The sequence below is a fragment of the Patiria miniata genome, unplaced genomic scaffold, assembly GCF_015706575.1.
Source record: "Patiria miniata isolate m_02_andy unplaced genomic scaffold, ASM1570657v1 HiC_scaffold_2, whole genome shotgun sequence".
Taxonomy (NCBI): domain Eukaryota; kingdom Metazoa; phylum Echinodermata; class Asteroidea; order Valvatida; family Asterinidae; genus Patiria; species Patiria miniata.
Window position 1 is genome coordinate 12,528,193 of NW_024037058.1, and position 21,363 is coordinate 12,549,555.

The 21,363-nt window shown below is 40.6% G+C and overlaps 2 protein-coding genes across 2 annotated transcripts; both read left to right on the top strand.

The window, feature by feature from the left end:
- Nucleotides 1-1,113: 1,113 nt before the first annotated feature.
- Nucleotides 1,114-13,490, top strand: LOC119726808 (cholesterol 7-desaturase-like). The gene is made up of 7 exons (XM_038198670.1): nucleotides 1,114-1,528; nucleotides 3,072-3,260; nucleotides 6,915-7,093; nucleotides 8,378-8,430; nucleotides 9,462-9,621; nucleotides 10,907-11,077; nucleotides 11,940-13,490. Exons 1-7 carry the CDS (start codon nucleotides 1,144-1,146, stop codon nucleotides 12,096-12,098), a joined length of 1,296 nt encoding a protein of 431 aa, XP_038054598.1. The 5' UTR covers nucleotides 1,114-1,143; the 3' UTR covers nucleotides 12,099-13,490.
- Nucleotides 13,491-16,775: 3,285 nt separating this feature from the next.
- On the top strand, nucleotides 16,776-19,876 carry LOC119726924 (tyramine receptor Ser-2-like). The gene has a single exon (XM_038198773.1). The coding sequence runs from the start codon at nucleotides 17,167-17,169 to the stop codon at nucleotides 18,391-18,393; it is 1,227 nt and encodes a 408-aa protein (XP_038054701.1). The 5' UTR covers nucleotides 16,776-17,166; the 3' UTR covers nucleotides 18,394-19,876.
- Nucleotides 19,877-21,363: the final 1,487 nt, after the last annotated feature.

A 21,363-nucleotide genomic window follows, 5' to 3' on the forward strand; every position in this document is an offset into this window, starting at 1 on the left:
GTACCTTTATCAAACATCAATGAAACGTCATTGTCCAAACAAATTGTGCACATATAGTATATGTGCACGGGTGTTTACCAAACAGTACACGCCCGCTGAGTCGGTCATAATCTGAAGATCAAAAGGCATTTGCAGCTCGAAGGTCTTATATACGCGTTTGCATCATTTGTTAGCCCGCCCCACTCGTGGTGTCGAGTGGTTGGTCTGTCTATCACTGGGTACATATATGTAAAAGGTTACCTTTGGCGGGGAAAATGCACCTTTACCTTCCTTTCGAAAGACTCGATCAAACAAACACCGGGTTGCACGTACTCGGGATTCTGGGAAAATTTGAAAAAGGTACACCAAAAGAAAACTAGAGGTTTGCGTTTGTCTTTTTAACAAGCGCAGGGTGATTGGGCACCGAACTATTTCGTTTGATATTGTCTAACTCGGTGGTAGAAGTTTAGTGAAACAAATCAGAAGTATTATTAAATTGAAAGTTTTGTTCGCATTTTGCAGTTATTAATTTGAACAAATGAATTTGAGGAACTATACATTTAAAGCAATATTGTATTAACGCATTATTTTCCGCTTTGATAGGCACCGGTTGAAATTGTGCATTTTAATTGGCAGGTTATGTTTATAGTTCAGACAGCAATATGCTGCATGCGTTAAAAATAATTCATGGAAATATTAACACGAATGTATGGGTTTTAATTAAAACTCCTCAATATTGTTTTTTGGTTAGCGCTTCACACGAACAATTGAAGCAATGCTGACATGTTCTGGCACACGTTCAAACCTACTCAGTGAGGATACAAATAGCAACAATAGATAAATATCTGGTTATTTTTATCACTTCAGAAAAAAAATACATTGGCCGTTGCCCCAAAGCCTATTTACAAGATAATGCTTCAGACGTACAGATAACAAATGTTATAATTAGCAAATGTCTTTGTTGATTTTATCTAGAGGTCAAGGTGGATAAACCTTTACCAAGGACAAAGACCGTATCGCTTAAAAGCAAATATTCCAACGGCGCTTTATATTTTATCATATTAAAAGTTGCATAAAAAGGGACGGGATTTGATTGGATTTTCAAAATCTATATAAATCCAGTATTTTCTCGTCACTCGGCATAGAATTTTACTTGTCTGCAAAATGGCTCGCCGTTTATTTGTTAGCTTTGTGGTTGCTGCACTGGGTGCGAGTTTTATGTCCACTTCCGGCCTAGTTGCATCCGAGTCTAGCAAGATCTTTACTCTACCTCTTCTTGTGACATTCGGTCTGCTGGTCGGTTTAACGTACCTGGTAGGAACCGCCTACGGAGCCATCTTCGGCGAATACTATTTCTATGGGGACGAAGGGAGAGACTCGTACCTCATCCGGAAAGCACCTGCCGGTATGACCAGAGAAACCGGCATTGCGGAGATGAAGCGATCGCGGAAAGTTGGTGCGATCCCGCCCGTCTACCCTAACGGCTGGTTCGCCGTCTTGAGGTCCGCGGAGCTCAAGAAAATGGAGACGAAATATGTTCATGCGCTGGGTGAGTCATTGTTTTCTGTCTGCACTCTGAAAATACTGGGTTAGTGTCGACTCGAAATCTGGGGCCTACTTGACCTGACCCTCTTCCGGCAGTTCCGGGTCAAAATGGCAATTTGTCGTGTTAACAGATGACACTTTTCTCGGTCAAAATAACATTGAGGCCTGTTTGCGGAAAAAATGAAACTTTTTGTTGGTCAAAATGACATTTTGTGTGTGAGAGTCTTTTTGTCCCGGAAAAGTGTCAGGTAATATCTCACCCGGATTTGGATCAAACTTTACCGGAAACTTTTAAGAGTGCTCGGGCAGCCTCAGTTAAACCTGCCAATCACATGCGCTGCGACAGAACCGTATGAATGCCCAGGCAGATCCGGGGGGGGGGGGGGCAAAGGGGGCCATGCACCACCCCACAAACGAACCCATTTTTTTTTGTTTAAGCGACGTCGCAATAAAGGCAGGCAATGAGTACACGACCATCTTTTCCTCAAAAAACATTAGTTAAAGTGGTCAGAAATTTCCTCAGTTCGCACCACAGAGCATCTAGAATCGATACAATTTTCTGGGCCCTTAGCGGGCCCAGAACCCCACGCCGTAAGTTTTTTGACCCACTTTTTGGGGGACCAAAAAAAATTCGGTTTGGCCACTGGTTTCGGGATTTATATTCATATGATCCTTCTTCAAAATGCAATGAGACGTGACTATCTAGAATGTTGATCGGGGAATTCCATCCATGTTTAATCTGTTGAAACTTTGCGAGAGTCACTCATTCGTCGCACACACTATTTACGCCGCCATATAATTATGTTTCCATTTAATGCATAGCTTTCATTTTCAAGATGGCGTACCCTGAGAAAGTTCTATGTATGAGTCTAGGAACACTTTTAAAGGACTTGAGTTCAACAATCACCCCGTTGGTAAATAATAAAAGCAACACATACATGTGGGTCATTTTATCAACTAAGGATCCAAATTGTGACATTTTAATAATAATAATAATAGTGGCATCTTATTAAGCGCAACAGGTCCATCACTCAGCGACGCTCACGTCGCTAGTATTGGTACACTGTAATTTTCAATTCAAATATCATTAAACTTGGTTTCCAACTTTTTATTTATAATTCTTTTGGTAGGTGGTTTTTCATAATCACTGTTAAAGACGACTGCATTAGTTAAGGAGAACATCAGAATATATTATTAAATATAAAATCATAGATATATTTTTAATAAATGTGTTTTATTAAATCACAGATATCAGTTTAACAGTAACAGGAAAAAAGTTGACCCCAAATTTATACAAAGAACCATTTGTAATATTTTAGCATGACATGACACTTTTCTTTGTCAAAATGACATCTGTCTGTTTTGAAAGAACACTGTTATTGGTCATAATGACATTTTGAGTGCAAGAGAATAATAAACTGATGTCAGATCAACAGGTATAGGAAAAAAATCTAACCCTCAAATTATGGAAAGACAACATTCGTAATATTTCAGCATCGTAATTTATATTAAAAGGGCCTTCAATAATGGCTACTTATTTTTTGCAGGTTTGCATTTGGCTGTATTCCGAGGTGAGAGTGGCAAGGTGTACATCACGGATGCATACTGCCCTCACCTTGGCGCCAATCTAGCCATTGGCGGGAAGGTGAAGGGGGAGTGTATTGAGTGTCCTTTCCACGGGTGGACATACCGTGGGGATGATGGTAAATGCGTCAAAATCGGCTACGCAGAAAAGGGTAAGTATTAACAAAAAAATGATCAGATAAATAATATGATGTGAACGAAAATGTGACTCCATGATATTTGACTGGTTCATGTTGAGATTAACAAGAAAAGGCAGGCGTAAGCCTATAGTACATCTGCTGGTCACAAGAGGGCACTATATTCTATTGAATGTATTCTGAATGGCTGTTCACGCCGGATGTCTTTTATGGCTCTGGCATACACAATGGGCCAGATTAAGTACTGTCATTGGTGTATTCAGTAGCGTAACCTAGTTGCAAAATGCAAAGGGTTACAGATTTGAACAGGAAAATTGGGACGCTGATTAGAAGCAAAATCAGGACGGTGAAAATTGCACGGGACGAAAATTCAATTTTGCTACGGGCCAACAAAACTCTGCTCCTGCAGGTCATCCTATACGATAGCACGGCCCGGCTTTCTTCCCTAGTCTACAAACACAAGTGACAGTCACTCAGACAGTCATACAAAGAGGACACTACGGTGGCCCTCTTGGGCAAGCAAAACTTAGCTATCCCGGGTGATCCGGTTGACATCAAGATCAGAAGGCGAAGCCAATCAAGAGACAGGCAGAGTGTGCAGACGATGTGTTTTAGAGATTCAGTTTTTATTGCCCGCGGTTGTTAGACATGTTACTTCTCAGAGGAAATTTTGAATTTGGGGACGTTTATCTCATTTGGTTTCGCCCTATATTGACCTAAAAGTGACGTGGCACGGTCGTTTTATTGGGGGTAGACAATTATTGAAAAGGACAGCTGCACATCTGTGACGAAATGTAGACACTTTTTCCCCCTCCGGACACTTGGCCTCCGTAAAATCAAAAAAGCTAGGGGGGGGGGGGGCTTTTGCACACTAACGGACAATATACGGTGCTTTTCAGGGCAATATGTGCGTGCACATCAAAGAAACGCACCCAGAAAGGCCGATGGTACAAAAAATGGGCAACACTTCTTTTTAAAAAGAGCACTTGTTCAGAAAAAAGGGCACTTGTTCAAAAAAAAGGGCACTCTTTACAAATTATTTTGAGGGAACGCTGGTGTAAAAATGGTATTAGAATGGAAAACGGCAGCCTTTACAACAGATTGGGGGTGGGGTAATACCCCCTTACCTCCCCCCCCCCCCCTCCCCGCTGGCTACGCCTATGCCTAATCAAAAGCATGTATTGTATGTATAATCAGATCAAAAAGTAATTATAAGATTGTACTATCCGAAGGCTTGCGAACAAAATGACGTTTTCAAGTGCTTGGGTGAGTCTCGAACTCAATGCCTTCGCTTAATACTATAGTGAGGACGCCGTTTTAACTAACCACTATGTGCCTAAACATGTAGACTGGCTGAGTCGAATCTGAAAGAGCAATGTTAACAAAAACAAAAACACAAAACAACAGAATTAATTCTTATACACCCCGCCCCATGTGAAATCTTGGATCGGACTAAAAAACTGCTGCCTTGGAGATAAAAAAGTTCATAACCCAGTTAAATAAAATCTACGTCAAGTGTCTAGATAAATTATTCGACGAGCAAGGTAGATTGTTGTAGGCCTAACATAAAATAAACTTAACCCTTGGCTAAGATGAAGTGGCCCAAAACACCCCGGTCCTGATAAGATAATAAACAAAAACACATGCATTAGATAACAGGATAAAAAAAGAAGAAAATGTTGACCATTGAACTATTTATGTAAACATGCATCTGTATTTTATGTACTAAAAATAGCCCGACGCTTTGCCTAGAGGCCCGGGGTGTTTGTAGCCACGGGGATGCTTACCAAAACTGTCTGCAGAAATTCAGAGGGTTGTCGGATGTGGGAAAAGTTTGAAAACGGAAGAAGTAGTGATTGGTGGCCACTTGGAGTTTCTTTGCTCAAAATATATGACACTGTATAGCCGCCTAGCCGTGTTTAAAATGCCAGTTTGTAGTTTTTGTAGGTTTTGTGTGTGCGCTGAAAAATCGGACCGATCTGACCAAACAGGGAGCATTTGTTCTAGAACAGCCCTTGTTGATACCTTTAAAATATGTTTTCCCCTCCCATAGGTTCCGCCCACTGAAAAAAAACACTGCCGCGGAAAAGCGAACGCGCGGCGCGGCCATGTTTGTTATTGTCTATTGGGTGCAACTCTGCATTAAAATTCAGTGTTAATTGCCCACACTTTCAAAAATGCTCAGAACTCTCACAGGTATTCAAGCTGCACAGAACAATGATGATCAACATGTCATCTTTCATTTTCTTTTTATTTTTGGGTGGGTTGACCTCTGACTTTTTCAGATATTCTCACCCAAAGAAGGCGACCCCTATTTTCCCGAATGCGGAAAAGTAGCAATCTTGAAAAACGATCCCTCAACAGCAAGGCAAAATAGCGCCACTTTCGAGCCCAATTGCATCCAAAAATGCTCAGAATTGGAAGCCCCAAGTTCGGGCCAAAGGTTCGTTGCCTCTTCAATTCCCCAACGTAATGGCTCTAGTGGCGCATCCAAGGGGGTTGGTCGGGGGGGGGCTTGAGATTTTTTTTTTTTTTAGTATTTGTATTTGTTTAATATCTGCCAAAATTCGTGGATCCGCCCCTGGACATTGGGAAACAGGAATAAGAAAGTGTCACACTGGATACAATATATTTTGGTCAGGCTGACGTACCTTAGGCATGGTATTTGAACCCTTTCACTACTACCGGCTCCGTTTGGCACCAAAGTTCGACGCCACTTCCTCACCGGTGGTTCCTTTTGGTACCAAGCTATGTTGCATTGTGCGAAAATATGAATAGCACCCCCTCTCGACGAAATGTCTATCTGGCATATGCGTTCACGGTAGTTAAGTTATAGCTCCATGGTTGAAACATATCGAACAGATTACTGAATTACGTAAATATAAAACTCTTCCTCTAGTCCCCATGATGTAATGTTGCTAGGGGAATTAGCAAATTTGCCTGCACGTCCGATTTGAACAGGGGGCCTTGAACTTGTTCCTAAATACATGGATTGGCGCTGGCGGGTCCGGTTACATAATCCTGGTAAACACATATCAAGGGTAATAAACATGCAGGCGGTGCATCTCGTTCACATATTGTTTTCATCTCCTGGACAAGCAATGAGCTCAGTCTTTCCTCCACGAAGTACGAGGGGCTACACAATAAAGAAATGTTTCCAAATGTGGTTGGTAATGGAGGGTCATCATTAGTGCTTTATTCTCCTGGCAGCCAAAGGGTTCAACAAAATAAACAATGCTTCCCTTCATAATCATTAGATAAGAATTACAAAATAAACAAAAAATGCAATGAAGAAATCTTTTTTTTTTCGAATGTTAAATTATGTACTTTCTTCTATGTACTTTGTGCTTTGTGCTTTGCTGATTCAAGGAACAAAAAACAGGTGTTTTAATCCTAACTTGTGGAGATTTTATCTCATTAGATATGCTTTTTGAGAAAACAGCGTCAATACAATTTTTCTCAACGCAAGCATAGGTTTACCTAACCGTCTCGGAACACAAATGATGGTAATGCTTTTTTCTCAACAAAAATGACAGCAAACTTTGCGCAATGATATCACAGGAAACGTACGTGATCCCGTTATTTACTTACAATCCAGTGAGATATCTCTTTTTGACAGTCTCGTTTTTGAGTGTTTGCAAATGGTGTCCCTCACCTTTTACATCCTAGTGCCAGACTTTGTCAAGGTGGACACGCATCGATGCCATGAAGTCGCCGGCTTCATTTGCGTATGGTTTCATGCTGAGAAGGAGGAGCCTAGCTGGTATCCGCTAGAGGGCGTGGAGGCCAAGATGAGCACAATGGGCAAAGTTGGATTCTTCGAAGCCTACGTGGAATGTCACGCACAGGTACAGGACACAGGGCAATATCGCCTGAGACACCAATGATGAATACATCACTTTACAAGTAATTGGATTAAATACTCACAACTTCCCAATTTGGACGTTTTAAGACACATGTCAGATTAAAACTTAATTGTCCCTATTCGTATTTTCTGTTCAATGTTTGGTTTTGTTTATGTTTGTTTGTCTTTTCACCTCAAGATGATTGTCCCCGCATGCATTTCGGAAGACTCGGTGCTGTTAAGGAAATTAATCCCTCGATTCTACTGCAATAAAAGAAACAACTTTCGGCTCCAATTTCATTCGTAGAACTCAGAAATAGAAGTTCAAAGACAAGCCCCGAGATAAAATATGTCACTGCTCTACAAACCCTTACCAACAATATACAAGGGTCACAACACCCCCCAGCTCTGTCAATTTTTTCCAAAGAAATTCATGAAAACATGCTAACACCCCCCCCCCCCCCCCGCTCTGACAACCAAAATTTGTTGTGTTTGTAATAATGTCCGTCTTGGACACTATAGGTAGAGAGCCAGCTTGGTTATTCCGTGATGTAGTGTTAATAATCGTCGTATTTGAACAGCGCCCCCATTGAAAGTATGGTAACAAAAACTCCAAGTTAACACAAGATTTCAATATAATTATTGTAGTGGGAACCTACTGGGCTCTTGTCCTCCAAGTCAAGCAAAACGCAGAGAAAGGATACTCAAAAGACAGCTAGCTCTTATTTATTTCGCCAAACAGACTCTGCGGCCAACTCGCCGCAGCGCTATCAGAACTGCAACTGCTGATTCCCAGCAGCATAGAGACAAACAGTCGAGCACATCTTCACAAAATGTATTACATTGTAAACATTTTATCCCTGGCGTCTGGCCAAACCCTTCCCGGGCCCGTGTGTCTAAAAAAATTCACAAGCAGTCTATTTATAGAGCCTATTTCCGGAGCCTACACTTGGCTAGACAAATGAACTGGGTCAGCGCACCTGTGACTCAACGCGTAACAATGCGCCGCCAGAGCCCTCCGGATCCGGCGGGCGGCTAGTGAAAAAAATTCAACAACAAAAGTGCTAGACAAACTGTCCTTTACATTCTATCAACTGTTAAAAAAAAACACGAATTATGTTGAGGTGCTAGAAATATACTTTGGTCAACAATACAATCCAAACAGTCTGCGAAAGTCAGTTAAAAGTTTGTCTATGTATAGTTATTTTATCAGTTACGTGCGTCTACTGAAGTATTCATAGTTTGCTATCTTAATTCGTTTCGTATCTCCTTAATTTATATGTTGCAGGATATTATTGAGAATGGTGGAGACATACCCCACCTGAATGTCGTCCACGGACCGTAAGTAATATTGGTTTTTGGTCTGTTTCTTTTGTTGCTTTACTGGTCTTTTCTTTTGACCCCTCCTCCTCCCCGTTTTTCCCTTTTTTTGTAGAATTTGTGAAGTGCAGTCATGAAGCATTGCTGTCCGGTTAATTTTTAACCATACTATTGGAGTGTATAGGGACATGTACTTGCCACGCGACGCAGTGTACAGTGTCCCATTAAAAGTGTTCGTCTAACTATTTTTGAAATAACTTCAAACCATAAAGTCAATGTTGAGATTTTGAGTTGAACATAATTATACTCCTTATCTTAGGCCTTGTGACACTTAATCAATAGGCACCTTAAAACGGGGCCAAAAAAAGACTCCCTTCAACTCGGCTCAATGCACATGCAATCTTAGGAGCACATTCCTCACAAGCATTGCTTCTTTATGGGACCCTCCGCAGTATTACCCATCTTCCATACTAATTGTTTGTTTCATCTTCATCTTTATTCTAAATGGTTTTTTTTTCTGCTACTCTAATTAAGATTGTCATTGTCATTGTCATCCGTGATATTTTGGTACTGTGGTAATATACTGAACTTAACTGAAGTCTCCAAGACGAAAATTAAAGGCAAAATAACTTCAATTCCATATATTTTTTATAGCTTTCCAAAAACTGGTGGAAAAGTGTAATTCAGATAGTGTGGATCCAGTGGACACATTTTCGGGCCAATGCAAGCATTATAAACATTGGTAGCCTACTTTGGAAGACAAACACGCCACACATTCAGCCAACGTCTTTGTACATTTTGTTATACATTTTGTTATACACCATTTGGGGTTTTTATTTCAAGTTGCTCTAGTGGCTTATTTTTGAAACATTGACTGCCCCCGAAAATATTTGCTTGCCCCCCCCAAAAAAAAAATACTGGCGCTGCCACAGTTTGTAGAAGAAAACAGCTTTTTAAAGAGTTTGCTTTAAAAGAACAGGGCAGCTTCAATAACCGAACGAACCATGTTGTTTTCCGTAAAATAGTTACGGATATCTATTTTCCATTTTTAGACAAATATACGAAAAGCACTACACCGGAACATTTGAGCAGCACGAAACCAAGAAACATATCGGCATTACCGCCTCCTCGTTTGTCCGGAAAGACTCCAAAGGTCTCTGGAGTTATTTCAGTCCCGCTAAGAAAGAAAAGAGGGAGCAGTACCAGGAGCAGGTAAATATCTTGACTTGCATTCAATGGTAGCCAGGGAAGCATTTTTGTTCAATTATTAAGGTGTGCCCTATTTATACTGGGACGTTGTTATCTACCCTTTTCCCTGCACTCTTGTCTTATAGTGTAGGTTAAAGCGGTTTCTCTACCTGCATGTTAAAAGGAAAGAAAATGAAGTCTAAAGTTGTTACCTACATCTAAGATATCTTTCAGTAAATGGATATACCTTGTTTGTGAGGTTTCCTCAAAAGTAATTTTGAGATTTTTGTAATCAATCAAACGTAGGAATAGTTATATTATTTCCCATATGGTAGGGATCCGGGACGGCAGTCTGGTAGTCGCACGTTCAGATTCTGCTACGGGTGCCACCTATTAATTCAATTTATCGAATAAAAAACCAAGAGATATTAGTTTGGGGTACGTACTCAAGCTATGTCGACTTTTTGATAACACCGCCGTTTCCCTGTTAGTCTGAGTATCACCGTCGTCTAAAGCAGTCCTCACTGTCCCCAGTCCAACGTGTGATATATCTAAGCCTGCACATTTTTACACATCATATCTTTCCGAAAATTATATATGCACGTCATATCATTCCGAAATGTTGATTGGTCAATTTGGATGTCATGTGTTTGTTATACAACAACAGGCAGACCCCATATAGAAAGCGGGCGCCTGAATGGTCAGAATGTCGAGGCCCGGGCAACTACCTGGTAGTTGCACAAAATAATCTGCTCGTATATCATATACCATAGCTGCATGTGCACGTGGATGTTACGCTAAGGAATTAAACTGATAGAAGAGAGATACGTGATAGGCTATTTGTTACCGGCGTACTGTATTGTACTTGCACATTACAAAGCATTACGAATCACCTATACCCTTGTCGACTACTGGGAGTAGTTTTTTTGTGATGGTCTCTTAAGTTGAATGGCGTCTACAAGCGTTGCAACGCGTTGGCTGGCGGTGGCACTAGGAAGAAAGCTCTAATTGAGGGGGGTAACGACACAGTATAACGATTTTTGCTGCATAAAAGCTGGTCCTAGTATGTGTGAGAAAGTACATTGATTTCATGGCAATTGGTTTGGACCGCCCCCTCCTCCCCATCCGCCCTGTACGCGTACCCGTGGAGTACGCACTGTTATCCCCCCCCCCCCCCATTTCTTCGTGCGTATGGACTTTATAACGGCCCCTATACCACCATGCATTATTATTTTGATGGATGTTCCGTTTGTTTTTGTTTTGTCACTAATTTTGTTTTCACATTTTTATTTATTTTCGTTTAAATTAGCACGGGCCAGGCCTGTCCTTTGTACATTTCGGCAAGGAGCTCTTGGTTATTGCCAACACACCCGTCGGGCCGCTCAGGCAAAAAGTGACCTTCACCCTGTACAGCCCGTATACCAAGGGACTCAAAAATGCAATCGTCAACAAGCTGCGATTGTATTTCAATTTCCTTGTTGTAAGTGCTCCTTGAAAAAGATCTTTTAACCCTTTTCCTCCACAAAAATAAAGAAACTTATTCAAATTGCACTCTGGGTAACGGAGGTCTGTCATATCATTCAATTTGTTAAAACAGTAAAAACAAGCGTTTATAAGTTAAACACGACTTAACACGCAGCGATTGCAATGTAATTGGAGTACTGTGGCCTCGTGGTTAAGGGCACTGATTAGTGGTCTGCGGGTAAAGCTGCCGGTTGTGGGTTCGAGTCCTGGCGGGGTCATGGTGCGTGTGCCCTTGGGCAAGGCACTTTGTCACTCATTGCTTCTCTCCACCCAGGAGTAAATGGGTACCTGTGAGGGCAGAGATGGTTATTGTGATTGAATTAGCATCCTTGCGCCTAACAGGCTGCATCGAGCTGTATACTCCCCAAGGAGCTGAGATAGTATTTGGAATGTTTCATGTGCCCAATGAGCAGGGTAATAATGATGTAGCGCCTTGAGCACCAGTCCTGGTGGATACGTGCGCTTTATAAATATCCACTATTATTATTATTATTAATTGGAATAGTTTTATTTGACTGGTTTTTTTTGGTATTATTATGGTGACCCTGATCCAGTTTGCATATAGCGACCCTGATCCAGATTGCATACAGAGCATCTAGAATTCACTTTTTTTTCTGGACCCTTAAGCAAGCCCCCGAACCCCTCGCCGTAATTTCTGGACCCACTTTTTGGGGAACCAAATGTTCCCCCCCCCCCCCACCAAGATAAAAATATGTTCTGGACCGATATTTTTCGACCCGGATTTGGTCACGTCAGACAAGACGGGAATTATTATGTACTAATCAGTACCTGCAAATGTTTTGTTTAATACATAACAGCTACAAGGAGACTTTGTCATCTGGGCCAATAAGACCTACCTGAGCAAACCGCAGTACGTCAAGGAGGACAGTCCCACTGTCGCACATCGCCGATGGTTCTCCCAGTTCTACACAGAGCATAGCCCGAGGTACAACCCTCCTGACCCGCTGCAGTGGTGAAACCTACGACCATAGATAGGCTCTCCGAAAATCAATGCAAACAGGTTAAAACATTCACTAAAAACCAACAAATTAACACAATTTCATCTGGAATAACAAACGCCTGACCCGAACTGAGCCATGAGATGCAAACGGGTCATGTCTTGACTATCTTGCAAAAAAAATGCTTCCATAGCTAAATGTTGATCACTTTTTAATTTTTGTGTGATAAATAATTTCAGTAAAGTATCAAAAAAATGCCATATTTTGATTCGAATAATAAGTATCTGTATCAGTGCTTAATGTTAGTGTTGCTCAATTTCTACTTCTTTTTAAGATTAAGTTTTATATTCCTGTAGTTGATAGTTAAAGGTGTAGTGCGCAAAAAAATAAGGTATATAAGAATGAAGAAATCCCACAATGCATTATATTTGGAAGATATAGACCAATATTGTAATGCCTATCTTCAGGCATATGATCAACATGAACTTTGCGAAAACAACATCCTTCGTACAGGATGTCATTATGATGAGATAATGATAAGGATGTCATTGAATAAATATAATGTCGAAATCTATCTACGTTGTAAGATATCGTCATACCACAGAAAACATTTCACGATGTGAAAAAAAAACAATGCTGAAATATGAGCCGGAATCGTTTGGTTTCTATAATGTTGTTATCCCTATTTGCAGGCATGATCATGAACTTTGCGAAAACAACATCCTTCATCTTGGATGTCATTACGATGATATAATGATCGTTTGGTTTCTACAACACTTTAGTGCTACTTAATTGTTTATATAGGCCTAGGTTCAATAGAAAGAGAAATGTAGTAAGCATGTCATCCTAGTTGATCTCTATTAGTGTCAATATATGGGCCAAGGATATCTGAAGTATATCATAGAAATTTACGATGTATATTTTATGATATCTAAATTTGGTCTCAGTTTTACCTATGCCTGCAGACTACTATTTCGAAATCTTTAAATGTTCTGCAACAAAATAAAGTAACGTCGATAAAGAGAAAACAGAGACAAATTAAACAACTGAAAGAATCAAGCCTTAGTCGGCAAATGCCAAACTAACAAGACAGAATTAGAACAGACTAGAACTTTTAGTGATTGGGGAGTTCAAAAATCAGGTCGCATTCAGTTTCTGTGAATGTTGTTATTTAGTTAACTGTTTTGATTTTCTTCAGTGTTATTACAAAGACTGTTATGGTGTATTAATTTTGATATAATATTTTAGAATTTAAAATTGGATTGAGCCTTCGCAAAATCTCAGATCGATGTTTTAATATTAATTTACATGATCCTGCCTATTTAATTCAAGATAAATTAACTGCGTAACCCCTTAATTATTATATTTGTTTTGGTAATTAGTTGTTAAATCATGGCATTATTATTTTTTAATTGAACGTGAAGTAGCGTTGGAAAACTGAATAAAACATTTGATCAATTAACCGAACTATTTGGAAGTTTGTGTTTGTTTTATATACGTATTGAATTAAATTGAATTGAAAATGATTTATTAGAAATGAAATCAATATTGCAGCCCACAATAACATGATTTACACAAAGATAACAAAAAGGTGACAATCAAAGATTAAAATTAACATCAATTAAAATAGATAGATTGCGTTAAATTAACAGTAAAATGTCGTTAAAAAAGTATTAAAGGGGATGAACAACATTTAATTTGGCTGTAATTTTCAGAAATAAATGGATTTGGAGGATTAGTATGTTATAGCAAATATTATTAAACTGACTTTTTTTACGTTGTGGGCTTGTAGATGCTGGAAAAATCAAGAAAACCAATCACGTTCTTGTAGTTTGGTTCCCTGATTCCACTTAAAATGAAATGGAGCAATTTACAGACTTTGGGGGTTGTAAGGCGGTGGGACAATCAGTCTAGCAGGCTTGTACTCCTTCACAGGTGTGTAATCAAAAGCCACTTTCTCCAACGCTGGTCGGCCGATCAGCTTTGCAAAAATTACACCTGTTCTTGAAAATGTCAGCACACCAGGAGGCACATTTTTACAGGATGCTTTAGACTGTCATTGCCTAACAATCCAATAAGGTATTTGGTTATAATTTGATACTGTTTTTGATGTTTGCAAATGCTGTATCTTCCCTTTAAAAATTTATTTGGAAACAAATTAAAAGATAATGTCCATTAAGAACAAGGTAAACAAAATGTCCAGGATACTACATGATGAGAAAGGAGAGTGCAAGATAAGAAAGGTTTGTTATTGAACATGTCTTTGATGAAATTATGAATTATACAATTCTTTGAACAGTACAGGGCGAGTAAAAAAAAATGTCCCTTTGGATAATTCTTCGTCTCCCACAGAAAATGGGAAAGGTTACCAGTTTTTCTCTTCAGCCATCAATCAGTCTGCGTATCAACCACAGTTTATAAAAGTTTTACTGATAGGCTATTCCGCCTTGCATGAATAGGATACAGGCCTTTCTTCGTCAGTACACCAAACCAACACATTGTTCAGAATAGGCCTTTTGCTATGAACACAATGGCAACATTGGGCCTCAGGACAATGAAGGAAATAAATGGAATAATAGGACATCCATCAAATGGAATTGCATTTATTGAACTTGAAACTGAATTACAGATAAGGTTCACATTTTCACTATCCTGCTTCTCGACCCTCCACCCGTCCGTCATTCAGATCAATGCATAGTTGTGCCCATTATCCTCATTGTATCCGTGTTCTTGTGAGGGCTTGGATTTCAAAAGTAATTCGTCGGCGAAATTCCCGCAGAAGGTTTAGCACAATGCGGTACGCCCAGTCCTTGAGGTAACCCCCCCCCCCCAAAAAAAAATCCAAGGAGATACCTGTTAGATATGGAGATCTTGGCGTCCCCTGTTAAAGTTCTTGTTTGTGCCATTAAATAACGTTAAATACCCTATAAAAATATCAGGTAGTATTTTGGGGTAGTTACAAAGAAAGGCCTGTTTCTTTTGCATGCATAGATAAAATGCAGTGAAATCTGTACTGAATGTGATCAAAAACTAGATCGAATCTTGTCTGAAGAGAATAACTTCTAACCTTTTCCATTTTGTGGGAGACAACGAATTATCCAAACGGAAATATTTTTGGGGGAAAAGGTCTTTAAAATCAGTAACTGAATACAGCTTTGCATGTTTGGTCAGTGGGCTTGTTGGGCCAATATGCATTTTTGTTTTTGTACAATCTGTGAAACTCTCAGGATGACCTATGGATACCCCAACAAGTACGAAACCACTACTTTAATCCATATTTGTTCAGACCATTTAAAAGGCGGAGCCATGACATTATAAAGGGGGTGGGCTTAGCGCGAAAGCTCTTTAACGAAGGAAGGACGGAAAGTGGTCCTCGGGCCTTTGATACTGATAATCTGCCAAAGGCCACTGTGAGTCACCTGAGTACTGTAGCAACCAAGTGCTTAACGTAAAAAAAATCAAGTACACTTTGGCTGTATACAAATTTGGTGTTTTATACCATTATCATCTAGATATGTCCCTTTTTATCAAGCGTCCACCTTTAATACTGCACTTTGTTGTTGGCGACTTAGTTGGCGCCAATTGTCAGTGCCAAGCCTTAACAACAAATCAACTACAGCAAATCGTAGGACATTGGCGGGTCACAAAGCGATCAGATACCATGCCGAGTGGTTTTTCAAAATTAAATCCTGCCATTTTCCGGCTTTTCGATTCCCTCAACCATGATTCCCGACGTCGTTCCACACTCGCATGCAGCTAAAGCAAAATGTGCGAATGCCGCTGGTGATTGATCGCTACTTCTCTGTGCGGCTGTTAAGAGTTTTACACACACTTGTCAGGTTAATTTTTAGCCGAAATATTCGCATTGTTTTGTGATCACACAACGGCGGCTAATTTGTTGTACCTCAGATTGACCAGTGTGCAAACAACGCGTAAAAGTGCTTGATAACTGTGTCGCCGTGACTGATTAATTCGTCGAAATACCAGCGGGTCAGAACAGGTAGCGCAACTTCCGCTTAGAATTCATTAGGTCGGAAATGACGACAGCGGCCAGTAGAATGCACAATGATCATCTGTTGCCGAGAGACATCCGCCAAGAGACCCCGTGACAACAGCGCCACCATCACTAGGTGTTTTGACGCACGTAGCATGCAAGTTCAGTTTAAAAAGTGCACGATTAACGGAGGGAAAATTAATGCATTACTTTGAATCCAGACCATGGACCGTGTTGCCCTGCGAATTCTGAGCATGCATTGGTAAACGAAAAGAAGAGCAGGCATGGCAACCATTGCATCACTTAAATATTCGTATTTAGCGAAGTCATCAATTGCTGAAAGCAAGATGTAGACTTTTGTAATTGAGTCTTTGATTTTCTGTCTGCGCAAAGTTCAGGCCAAGGGGAGGTAAACATCTCCATTCTCTTCTTTGTCTGGTTCATTAGATTATGGTGTTCGCGGTTCATCCTGTTGTGTAAAGCGTGCTAAGGAAAGTGCTGACACTCCCTCGATATGATTGTCTCATGGGACGTGAGTGGACTTGGATAATGGCTTAAACGTGCTCGAGAATCACACTAATAAATCACTCGGAGACGGGCGACACCGCTAAATGAATAATACGCCCACAGTGCTACACCGGCTTGTTTGTTACGTGTCAAGATCACATACAGTGAGTGCCGAGTGGTTTGCCTCATTACTGAATTAAAAAGGTGTATTTTGTTCTACTAATGCATCAGATGTTAGAGGCTTTATCAAACTGTTTCGTGCGCATATGATAAGCGCAACGCGCTTTTAGACTAAAGAACAAAATTAAGCGGGCAGAAAGCAGTCGTCTGGCTGCAGTCGTACTGCCTGCAGTTATGCTACAACAGGACCATCGCTTATTTGACAATTCTGATGTCTCGCTATAGATTTGTAGAATTCATCTCACGTTTCTTCGGAGGATTTTTGGATGGTAAGCGAAGATTTATCCATCATACCTTCATTTGCAGAGCAGTTCCCTGACTTATCACTTTGACTCGACCCAGCTTTGTGGGGAAAAACCCCATGAGTGAATCAGTTGGGTCGTTGGTGAAGTCATCGGAAACACAATGGAAATGAACGCTTCTATCATAAACACCACCTCAGTGTATGAGGTTGTGGATTATGCTACCACAGACCGAGCAAAGGCGATCGGCCTTGTGATTTACAACGTGTTCATCATCGTCATAGGCGTGCCGGGAAACTGTCTCATTCTCCGCGTGTATTGGGGCAAATCCCACAAGTGCAGCACTCACATCTTAATCATGGGACTAGCCGTAGCCGACCTGACCATCTGCCTGCTGCGTTTATGGGATGTGACATTGAATTCTTCGATCCTGTCAGGGACAGATATTCCCGATCTGACTGAAACTTTCAACAGTTTTGACTATACGGCAGTTGGGACCTCCATCATGGTGACTGCCGTGATTGCGCTGGATCGCTACGACTGCGTGTGCCGGCCCAACCGGCGCCTCATGACCCACCAACGTGCTAGGAAGGCCCTTCTAATCGCTGTGGTACTCTCTGTGGCCGTAAATGTGCCAGTATACGTAAGAGCGTCCCTGGACGGCTCTCACGTTTCGCTTTCTCTCGATGTGGTTATATACATTTTTCAAGTCACCTCGTTCGTTCTACCCATAATGATGATATCTGCGTGTTACAGCATTGTGTTTCTCGCAATACGGAAACACGTCAAAGTTCGAGTGCTTCACCCAAAGGATGACCAAATACTGAACATCCAGACTGACTGGTCGACCAGATCTCATCCGTCCATATGCGTTTCCACTGTGTCAAGGCAGGTAGGTGTATCCACTAGGCCGCTTGGTCTCTCTCCTGGACGGGTCGAGAGACGCCACAGACGGCAAAACCGTGAACTCAGCCACACTCAAAAACGGACAACCTCTAAAGATGGGAAAGCCAAGGACAGACAACAGCAGCTCATTGGTCGCAGAAACGTTGTGGCCAACTCGTCTACTGCTGATAGTGGAGCGGCCAGATCAACTCAGCCACCTCGAAGGCCAGGGCCCGTCTTCCGACGCACCCAAGGCCCTTCGCCAGCACTTCAGCGCCGCACCACCGTGATGCTATTCATCACCAGTGTCGTATTCATACTCTGCTGGCTGCCGTACTGGGTCAAGGCCTTGTTGGAAATCTTTGGAGGAAAATCGGACTTTCTGGACACCTTCATGGAAGTCCTTTACATAAACAATGCCATCAATCCGTTCATTTACGGGCTAGCTAACAGACGATTTCGGAAGGACTGTAAGAATGTCTTCCGTAAGATGAGAATATGCTGATATGAAAGAATATTCAGTGGTGTTTGCTTTGGTCCGCATTGCCTTGTCATGTTGCCTTGAACATTAGTTTGGAATGAGCTTTTCATCATCTGCTTCGCCCGACAAATGATGTGTTAGTTACTCAGTCGGTCGCTCCATTGCTCGATTACGGCTTTGTCTTTTTTCATGTATTATTTGTTTAATCAAGATTCAAAGGTTTTTATTTTCTTTCGACGCGTCAAATCACATGTATAGTTCTGATTAAACGTAATAACTTTTGAATTGATATTTTTTTAGCTTTCAGTTTTAGATTTTGATTTTCGCCGGTGCAATTTGATATGCATGCTCGTAAAATACATTAACTTACAAGACATCATCCCTTCCCTAGATACATTATTACACCTGCCTCATCGGTGATAGGGACGTATCTGGGTTTTTTTCGGGCAAGCTGTGATGAAATATAATGTCAACAGTCACTGCAGGAATTCCTAAAAGAAATGATAAATGTCAGGCGATAATTAAAAATCCTAGGATATAAAGGTGTTTTTCTTTAAAAGCTGAGCTTTTTCCTAGCTACAGTTCAATCGGTGCTGCTCCATCGGTGCAAAACATGGACTTAAACACCTGTCCTGGAAAAGTCACTTTACGGCACCTTTGCTCGAATGTTGAGAGCTGTACTCAACATCAGCTGGATATATCATATTAATAACACTGATCTGTATGGGGAACTCCCTAGGATTGGGGAAAAAATTGCCTTTAGAAGGAGGGAATTAGCAGGACATTGCCACCGTCATCACGAGTTACCCGGGAACAAGCTAATACTCCGGGAGCCGGCACATGGAAGAACACACAGAGGCAGACCAAAGGCATCAAACATCAATGTACTGAAGAGGGATCGACACAGGGGTGGACGAGACAAATGAGCTAGATGCGTGCTTGAGGAATTGGATGGATGGAGGATCCGTGCCAGGGCTCGGTTGTGGCCGACTTTAATAATGTAATGTAATGTAATGTAACGTAGGACACAAAAGCGGACTGGCGTCCCATCCGGGCGGGGATTGGGAAACCGGTGAACATACCGGCCGGATGAGCAAAACTGACACAGATTTCAACTTGGTACAAAGTTGACTGTTTTTAAGTCTAATCTGACTAAAAGATTGCATTTACTTACAGGCGAATGAATCAATGGTTTTGTAGGTGCAGAATTTCTGAATGTTTTTCTGAAGAGATTTCATTTAAAATCTATGATTTCAAATGTGCTCTCATAAGAATTGGTAATGAGTGTATGTGATTGTGTTTTGTCAGTTTGTGACCAATTTCTTTAAAAAAAAATCATCAGTGATACCTAAAGCAAATGTCACAAGCAATGGGTTGCAATCAAGAAGTTGGAGTGAGTAAAGCCGTACTGAATGAAATAACCTTCCTTTGGCAGCAACGTTAGTCCTTAATTTGTACACGTAATGGGATACTGCACTATGGCCCAGTGTTTAATTTATGAACGCGTTCTTGAAAACAGTTTAAAAACACTATGCTTAATGGACGGGAGTATATTTCGCTGAAAGACCCAGGTTAAAATTTTAGTCAGATTCAAAAGATTTTATAACATTATATTTATATTGTAAACACCTCTTGTATGTGAAGCACCTTGTTTGGCTTGTAAACACAAGAGGTTCTTATTGTTATTTAACACCACCATTTACGGAGTGTTAACAGAAGGTCAACGGATTTCTTCCTACTGTAAGAGTCAAACTATACTTCAAGGTTTAAAAGTTTAAACCTTCAACATTTAAACAGTTAATTTTGAAGGCTTTGTGTATGAATAAGGCAATTATTAATTGTGCTGTCTGTTTAGACACACACAACGTGTTTATCGTCGTACATTGACTGAGAACGACAGGAAAAACGTATTCGTACTCCGTCGTGTCCGATGTAAACAACCGGGTTTTTTTCGTCTTTTGTCGGGAACGGAAAGACATTGGGTTGTTTCTTTTCAACCAGATGTTTGAAATTTGATAAGTTAACAATTCAAAACATGAAATTTTCGGGGATTTCAGGACCTAGTGCTCCTTGAACTGAAGGCTAACAAAATGTTCGGAAATGTGAATGAATTGTAATATCCCAAATCAAATATTGCTGATGCCAAAGATGGTAAATGTTCTAACCCAAAAGCCAGTTGTTGCTGTATAAAATGTAGTCCTTTAATTCCATACAGTTTCTGTTTTATTTACAAAATATAGGGGAGAAAGGAATTAAAGAAAATAATAATACCAAGTGTGAAAGTAACCTCTTGAGTAACTTATTAGATTGTTAACCCCAACTTGCCCAAATGCCAACAAAAATATGTTTTACAATTAATTGATGATTATTGCATTATTTCAGCGCATGGATCATATCTTTGACAAAGATTTCTATTCAAACGTAAAGGCTCGGCGAAATTTAAGTGAAACGGGTAATGCAAGCAAACGAATCAGTTTTCGTGACTGTAGAATTTCAAGACGGTACTTCTTCAATCAGGAAGAGATTAATAATTGACCACTTTTGCCCCGCAATCGTATTCGGTCGGAATCGGTTATCAGACTTGATTCCACAACAAAGATATCCCTTTAATACTCTACACGAAATTCAGTGAGTAAACATTGAAGCCATCAAAATCTGAGATTGTATAGTGACAACATGAACCTTGATGTTTTTAAGAACAGAGGTCTTTCAATAATTAATTCCAACACTGTATTCCAAAGGAAACCGTGTCCCAACACGAACTGGGGCGGTATATCATCCGACTTCTATCAAATTCAAACAAACTATTGACTTATTTAGGTCAGCACGGGTGTTAGCCAAAATAATCAAATTAGGCCAACACAAATATTTTTACTTGCGTAATTTCATTAACATTGAACTGCGGCAAAAATGAAATACTGTACAGTTTTGGCCGAAGTTTACAGATTTTCCCCCTGAAATGCCACAGTCAATGGACTCCCTCGCTGTTATTGC

Excerpts from the sequence above, each read along its gene's own strand:
- LOC119726808 (XM_038198670.1), top strand. The coding sequence starts at position 1,144 with ATGGCTCGCCGTTTATTTGTTAGCTTTGTGGTTGCTGCACTGGGTGCG. Across the intron at positions 1,529-3,071 it reads GAAATATGTTCATGCGCTGG|GTTTGCATTTGGCTGTATTC; the intron begins GTGAGTCATTGT and ends TATTTTTTGCAG. Across the intron at positions 11,078-11,939 it reads TGTATTTCAATTTCCTTGTT|CTACAAGGAGACTTTGTCAT; the intron begins GTAAGTGCTCCT and ends AATACATAACAG.
- LOC119726924 (XM_038198773.1), top strand. The coding sequence starts at position 17,167 with ATGGAAATGAACGCTTCTATCATAAACACCACCTCAGTGTATGAGGTT.